Source organism: Apis florea, unplaced genomic scaffold (genome assembly GCF_048593485.1).
Source record: "Apis florea isolate Af1SG1 unplaced genomic scaffold, ASM4859348v1 contig_3652_pilon, whole genome shotgun sequence".
Classification (NCBI taxonomy): domain Eukaryota; kingdom Metazoa; phylum Arthropoda; class Insecta; order Hymenoptera; family Apidae; genus Apis; species Apis florea.
The window spans coordinates 8115-17357 of record NW_028256799.1 but is presented as its reverse complement, the minus strand read 5'-3'; the positions used below and the strand labels follow the sequence as shown (position 1 = coordinate 17357).

Sequence of the window (9243 nt, the reverse complement as noted above, 5' to 3'; positions counted from 1 at the left end):
AAACCAGAAATAATTTGAATTATTAGGAAAATACCTAAAATTGATCCAAAATTTCATATATAATTAATATTTATTGGTGTTGGTAAATAAATTGTTGATATAATTATTTTTATAAAATCATTTGAATTAAAAAAATTTGTATATTTTTTCATTTAATAATTTAATTTATATTATTTTTTTTGTCGAAGAGTTTTTTTTTCAATAAAAGAAATTTTTGTTATTAATAATAAAGTAATAATTAATATAAAAATTATTAATATAAATATAATAATATTGGGATTTATATATAATGATGATATTAAATTTAAATTTTTAAATATTAATCTTGTATATAAATTGTTAATAAAATATTTTTTTAATAATTTATTAATTAATAATGTTGATATAATTGATAAAATAATAAATTTAATTTTAATTTTAATTGGTTTATTTAATAAAGAAATAAAATATGAAAATAAAATTAATATACCTCTAATAAATACAATTAGTGTTATAAAAATTAATAATGAATTTATTGGACAAATAGTATATAATGAGATTGAAATGAAAATGGAATATATAATTAAAAAAATCAATAATATTATTGGATTGTTATATAATTTATTTAAAAAAATTGTTATTAATAATATTAATAATATTGAAAATATTAATTTTGAAATATAAATTGGAATTATTTTCATTTTTAATTATCAAAAAATAGTTTAATTTAAAATAATAATTTTGGGAATTATTGATATTTAATTATTTAAATTTTTTTGAAATTTTAATTTAGCTAAAATAATATAATTTATATATTTAATTTACAAAATTAATGTTTTATTTTTAAACTATTTAGCTTTTATTAGATTTATAAGTTATAAACATGATTGTAATAATTTTAAAATTCATTAAAATTATTTTTTTATTATTATTTTTATTTTTTTTATTTATGTTATATTACAATATTTATTATTTAAGATTTATAATTATAATAGAATTTGTAGTATTTACTTTATTGTTTTTAATGATTTATTTTCAAATAAATCCTTGATTGTTTTTAGTTTATTTAGTTTTTTCTGTTTGTGAATTAGTTTTAGGGTTATCTTTACTTGTAAGGATAAATTATGAAATTGGTCATCAAAATTTAAGAATATTAAATTTGATCTTATAGAAATATAAAAAAATTTAATTATTTGATTTAAAAAATGATAATAATATTAATTTTTTATTTGTTGATAATTTTTTATTTAAAAATTAAAAATTTGAATTTAATTATAGGTAATTTAATTATATTAGTTTTAATTTTTAATTTATTTAATTATAGTTGAATTGATTGAATTATAATTTTTTGTAATTTAAGATTTAATTTTTATTCATATGGTTTAATTTTATTAACTTTATGAATTTTTGGATTAATTTTTTATTCTTTGAATATAAATATAAAAAATTGTTTATTGATTAATTTTTTATTAATAATTTCATTATTAATAGTTTTTATATCAATAAATTTATTATTATTTTATTTATTTTATGAATTAGGTTTATTATTGATTTTTTATATAGTAGTTGAATGAGGGTATAGAGAAAATCGTTGATTATCAGGATTTTATTTAATATTTTATACTATAGTTTTTTCTTTACCTATATTATATATTATTTATTATATATATTGAATTGAATGTAGTTTAATATTTTTATTAATAGAATATATTAATTTTGAGTTATATGAATTATTATTTATTTATTTATTAATATCTTTTTTAGTTAAAATTCCATTATATATATTTCATGGATGATTATTAAAAGCTCATGTAGAAGCTCCATATTATGGATCAATAATTTTGGCTTCAATTATACTAAAGTTAGGTAGATATGGTATATTACGATTAATAATAATTTTAAAAATTAATTTTTTTTATATTACAAATTTTTTAGTAATTATTAATTCAATTGGAGTTTTAGTGTTAAGATTAATATGTTTGTGTCAATATGATATAAAATCTATTATTGCGATTTCATCAATTGTTCATATAGGATTATTAATTATAGGAATATTAACTTTTTTAAAATTAAGTTTAATTGGTAGTTATATAATAATAATTTCTCATGGTTTAAGATCTTCTGGTTTATTTTTTTTAGTAAATTTAATTTATAAACAAACTAATAGACGATTAATGTTTATTAATAAAGGAATGATTAATTTTATACCTTCTGTTGCTTTATTATGATTTATGTTATGTTCATCAAATATAGGGTCACCAGTTTCATTAAATTTAGTAAGAGAAGTTTTATTAATAATTGGATTAATTTCTTGATTAAAATATATATTTATTGTTTTAATTATATATTGTTTATTTAGGTTTATTTATTCTATTTATTTATTTATATTTATTAATCATGGAAAAATTTATATTGAATTTAAAATTAATAATGGATTATTAGTTGAATATTTTATTTTAATAATGCATTGAATTCCATTAAATATAATATTTTTAAAATTATATTTTATTTATTTAAATAGTTTAAGTTAAAATATTGATTTGTGATATCAATGATATAAATTTATTTTATTTTAAATTATTTTAAAAATATTAGTTTGTGGAATTATATTATTTTTATTTAGATTATTAATAATAATAATAAGATTATATTTAATGTTAATTAATAAATGTTTTTTTTTAGAATGATTAATTTATTCAATTAATTCAATAAAATTTAATTTTTATGTATTGATTGATTATAAATCATTAATATTTATTTTTTTAGTAAGGAATATTTTTTCAATGATTATTATTTATAGAATTAGGTATATAAGATTAGATGAATTAATAATAAATCGATTTTTTTATTTAATAATTTTATTTTTAGCTTCAATGTATTTATTAATTCTTAGTCCTAATATATTATCAATTATTTTAGGTTGGGATGGATTGGGATTAATTTCTTATTGTTTAGTAATTTATTATATAAAAATAAAATCTTTTAGATCAGGAATAGTTACTATTATTTTAAATCGAGTAGGAGATTCAGGTTTATTAATAATAATATGTTTTGTAACTTGTTTTGGTAGATGAAATTTAATTTTATATAAAATAGATAAATTTATAATATTTTTTTTATTAATAATGGTTTTTACAAAAAGAGCTCAAATACCATTTTCTACTTGATTACCAATAGCAATAATAGCTCCAACTCCTGTTTCATCATTAGTTCATTCATCAACATTAGTTACTGCTGGAATTTATTTATTAATTCGATATGTTGATTTATTAAATATTGAATTTAAAAATATTATTTTATTTGTTTCTAGATTAACAATATTATTTGCTGGATTAGTTGCTAATTTTGAATTAGATTTAAAAAAAATTGTTGCTTATTCAACATTAAGTCAATTAGGTTTTATAATAAGAATGGTTTCTTTAGGTTTTAGTGATTTAGTATTTTTACATTTATTTATTCATGCAATATTTAAATCATTAATGTTTATATGTGTTGGAAGATTTATGCATTATATAAATAGAATTCAAGATTTACGTATATATTATGGTATATTTTATATTTATCCTTTAAAAAGAATAATTTTAATATTTTCTATATTAAGATTATGTGGATTTCCTTTTTTAGTTGGATTTTATTCTAAGGATTTAATTATTGAATATTTTTTTTATAGACCAATAAATTATTTTTCTTTAATTAATTTAGTTTCAAGAACAATATTAACTGTTTCTTATACTTTTCGAATTATTTTAGTTTTTACAAGAAATTTTTTAAAATTAAATGTTATTTTTTCTAAAGAAGATGATATTATAGGAATTACAATATTAATTATGATAATTTTAAGATTAATTTATAGAAAATTAATATTTAATTTAATAAATTTTAATTTATATGGTGTAAATTTGATTTTAATTTATAAATTTATAATTCTTAAAATATTAATATTAGGATTAGTTATGGGATATAATTTTTATAAATTTAATTTATTAAATAATAGTATTGGTTCATTTTTTATAATATTTTTAAATATAAATTTTATTTATAAGAAAATTTATTTAGGTTTATTAATGTATATATTTGGTTATGAAATTGAATTTGAAAAAATATTTATTGAATCATTTAGAGGGAAGTTTATATCATTATTTATAAATTTATATAATATTAAAATTAAAAATTTAATAATCAATACTTTATTATTAACTATAATTTATTTAATTTCTTTAATAATTTTTATAATTAATTATATATATTAATAAGTTTAATTTAAATAGCTTATATTAGAGCATAATATTGAAAATATTAATGAAAATTTTTAATTTTTTAAATAATAAATTATTTTAGTTAGAATAAATATAATTCATATGATTTATTAACAATAAATTGCTAATTTTTAGCTTTAACTAATTTTATAATATTTTATATAAAGAAGTAATTTTTACTTTTAATTTCGACTTAAAGATTTGATTTATTTTATAAATCCTTTATAATAAATTTAAATTTAAAAATTAGTATATTCAATTTAAGTAATTATTTATTCATTCAAAAATTAAGGTAATAATTAATAAAATTAGAAATAATGAAATTAATAAGAATGTAATAATTGAATTAATTGATTTTAAATAAAAAATTATTGGTAAAAATAAAATGATTTCTACATCAAAAATTAAAAATATTATAGTAATTAAATAAAATGGAAGAGAAAATGGTAAATTAGATTTTGTAATTGGGTTAAATCCGCATTCAAATGGTGATCTTTTTTCAAAATCTATTTTTTTTTTATTGAAATAAATTTATTAATTAATAATAAAATAAATGAAATAATAAAAATTAAAATAAAGTATATATAGATATAAATAATTATATATATTAAATATTTTATTAAATTTTTTAATTGGAAATTAAATGTAATTTATTATACTATATATATATATATATTATATATATATATTATATATATATATATATATTTAAGAAATTTATTTATTAAATTAATAAATAAATAAATGTATAAAGAAATAGTCAGATTACATCAACAAAATGTCAATATCAAATTGCTAATTCAAAATTAATATTATGTATATTAGAAAAATGAATATTTTTTATCCGATAAAATGAAATTAGTAACAAGATTGATCCAATTAGTACATGTAATCCGTGAAATCCAGTTGCTATAAAAAAAATTGATCCATAAATTCTATCATTAAAACAAAAATGTGAATTAATATATTCAATTGATTGAAGAAATGTAAAATAGATTCCTAATGAAACAGTAAATATTAAATAAAATTTTCTTAATTTTAAATTATTTATTAATAAATAATAATGTCTTAAAGTTACTGTAAATCCTGAAGTTACTAAAATAAAAGAATTTAATAATGGAATTTCGAATGGATTAAAGAATTTAATATTTTTTGGTGGTCATATTATATCTATTTCAATATTTGGAGAAATTGATGAATGAAAAAATGTTCAAAAAAATGAAATAAAAAATATTAATTCTGATAAAATAAATAAAATTATTCTAAATTTTAAAAAATTTGTAACATAAAGTGTATGAGATCCTTGATATGTTCTTTCTCGAATAATATCTCGAAATCATATAATTACTAATTAATGTTGTATTAATTAAATTAAATATTATAAATAAATTATTTGATAAATAAATTCAAATTGCATTGTTCTTGTTAATATATTGAATAATCTAAATGATAAAATAATTGGTCATGGACTATTTGTTACTATATGAAATGGAAAATTTTTTTTCATTAATTTAATTTGATTCAGAAAAATAAAGAATTAAAAGAATAGAAAATACATATCTTTGAATAATAGATATAAAAATTTCTAGTGTTAATAATATATTTTGAATTAAAATATTAATTGGTAATAATGTAATAAAATTTCTAATAAAAATACCTAGAAGAGTTAAAATTAAATGTCCAGAAATTAAATTTGCTGATAATCGAATTGATAAAGTTCATGGTCGAATAATTAATCTAATTAATTCAATAATTACTATGAAATTTATTAAAAATACTGGTGAATTTAATGGAACTAAGATGTCTTAAAAATTGTATTGTATTTTTATAAATTAAATAAATTAAGAATCTAAATCATAATGTTAATGATAAAATTATATTTAATAATAAATGTCTTGTTAAAGTAAAAATATAAGGAATTAATCTAAATAAATTTGTAATTATAATATAAATTATTAATCTAATAAAAATAATAATATTAGATTGATAATTTAGATTTAGAAATTACTTTAAATTCATTATATATATAATTTAATAATAGTTTTAAATGTAAATAAAATACGTGATTGAATTAATCAAAAAGTTCTTGGTATAACAATAATAGGAAGAAATATAAATAATCAATTTAATGATAAATAATTATTAAATGAAGGATCAAATATTTCAAATAAATTTATTATCATAGTCAGTTTCATTTTTTTAAAGATTTTGAAGTTTTTTTAAATTTTAAATTAAATTTAATTAAGAATGAATTTATTAATATAATGAATATATAAAAAACAATTAAATAAATAAAATAAATTATGAATCATTTAATAGGTATTATTTGAGGAATAAAATTCATTAGAAGTAATTTATTAAAATACTATATTTGATTTAAAAGATCAACTCTTAAATTTCAGACATCTAATGAATTTTAAAAAATAATTTTATTAAGAAATTAATTTTAGTTTGACAAACTAATGTTATAAATTTAACTAATTTTTTATTTTAATTTTAGTTTATTTTATTAATTCAATTTAAGAAAAATTTAAATGATGTTGATTCAACTATAATAGGTATGAATCTATGATTTATTCCACAAATTTCTGAACATTGACCAAAAAAAATTCCTGGACGTTTTCTAATTAAATTTAATTGATTAATTCGACCTGGAACTGCATCAACTTTAATACCTAATGAAGGGACAGTTCATGAATGAATTACATCAGTTGATGTAGTAATTAATCGTATAGGAATTTTTATTGGGATAATTATTCGATTGTCAGTTTCTAATAATCGAAATTGATTTAAATTTCTATAATTTAATATATATGAATCAAATTCAATATTATTAAATTCAGGGTATTCATATGATCAATATCATTGGTGTCCAATTGATTTAATAGAAAAGAATGGATTAATAATTTCATCAATTAAATATAAAATTTTTAATGATGGAAAACAAATAATTAATAAAATTACAATAGGAACAATTGTTCAAATAATTTCAATATTATGATTTTTTAATAAAAATAAATTTGAAAATTTATTTATAAATAAATCAAAAATAATATAAATTGTAAGTGTTGAAATTATAATAATAATTATTATTACTAAATTGTGAAATGATACTAAATTATCAGCATAAAATGAGTTTGATTCTTGAAATATAAATATTATTCATGTAGAAATATTAATAAATTTAATATTTAAATTAATTTATTAATTTTAATAAAAGTATTAAAAAACTTTATAATTGAAGCTTAAATTCAATGCACTATTCTGCCATATTAAATTTATTTACGTAAAAGTGATTGTAATTTTAAATTTAAATTTTTAATTAAAAGTGGAATTTCTACATGTGAATGTTCAATTGGTGGTGTTGAATTTAATCATTCAAGAGATGATTGATTAAATTTAAATAATAATAATCGTTTTGCTATTAATCTTTCTATAATAATAAAAATTAAAAAAATTAATCTATTTAATGATACAGTTGATCCAATTGAAGAAATTGAATTTCAACAATAATATGAATCAGGATAATCTGAATAACGTCGAGGTATTGATATTAATCCTAAAAAATGTTGAGGAAAAAATGTTAGATTTACACCAATAAATATTATAATAAATTGAATTTTTAATCATTTGATATTTAATAATAAACCAGTAATTAATGGATATCAATGAATAAATCTAGAAATAATTGCAAATACAGCTCCTATTGATAATACATAATGAAAATGTCCAACAACATAATAAGTATCATGAAGAATAATATCAATTGATGAATTTGATAATATAATTCCTGTTAATCCTCCAATTGTAAATAATAAAATAAATCCTAATGATCATAAAATAGAAATATTTAATTTTATTTTTGCTCCGTGATAAGTTGCTAATCATCTAAATACTTTAATTCCTGTAGGAACGGCAATAATTATTGTTGCTGATGTAAAATAAGCTCGTGTATCAACATCTAACCCAACTGTAAATATATGATGAGCTCAAACAATAAATCCTAAAAATCCAATTCCTAATATAGCATAAATTATTCCTAAATTACCAAAAATTTCTTTTTTACCTCTTTCATTTATTACAATTTGTGAAATTAATCCAAATCCTGGTAAAATTAAAATATAAACTTCTGGATGTCCAAAAAATCAAAATAAATGTTGATAAAGAATAGGATCTCCTCCTCCTATTGGGTCAAAAAATGATGTATTAAAATTTCGATCAAATAATAATATAGTAATTGCTCCTGCGAGAACTGGTAAAGATATAACAAGTAAAATTGCTGTAATAAAAACTGATCATGGAAATAATGAAATTTGATCATAATTTAATGAAAAATTTTTTATTATTATAATTGTTACTATTAGATTTAATGAACCTATAATTGATGATATTCCTGATATATGTAGTGAAAAAATTGCAAAATCTACTGATGGAGATGAATGATATAAATAAGCAGATAAAGGTGGATAAACAGTTCATCCTGTTCCTGGTGTTGGGTAAAATAAATTTCTTAATAATAAAAGAATTAATGATGGGGGTAGTAATCAAAATCTAATATTATTTATTCGTGGAAATGCTATATCAGGAGATCCTAATATTAATGGAATTAATCAATTTCCGAATCCTCCAATCAAAAATGGTATAACTATAAAAAAAATTATTAAAAATGCATGACTTGTAACAATTGTATTATAAATTTGATCATTATTAATTCAGGATCCTGGAGATCTTAATTCTATTCGAATTAAAAATCTTATTGATGATCCTAATATTCCTGATCATAAAGCTAAAATAAAATATAGTATTCCAATATTTTTGTGATTAGTAGACATAAGTCATTTTATAATTAAGATTTAAAAAAAAATAAATTTTTATATTTAATTTTGAAAATTAAAAGTTTTAATTAACTTAAAATCTTTCAAAATAGTTAATTAAAATTTTAGTATTTATTTTTTTTATCATTTTATATTCTAATATTATAAAATAAAAATTTTAATTTTTAAATATA

At 15.7% G+C, this 9243-nt stretch overlaps 1 protein-coding gene across 1 annotated transcript; it reads left to right on the top strand.

Annotated features, from left to right (window-relative positions):
• Window positions 1–13: 13 nt before the first annotated feature.
• LOC147656558 (NADH-ubiquinone oxidoreductase chain 5) lies at window positions 14–8061 on the top strand. The gene is given in 1 exon segment (XM_086914514.1): window positions 14–8061. A coding segment is annotated over 1 exon segment (1467 nt). The 5' UTR covers window positions 14–2762; the 3' UTR covers window positions 4230–8061.
• The last annotated feature ends 1182 nt before the right edge of the window (window positions 8062–9243 follow it).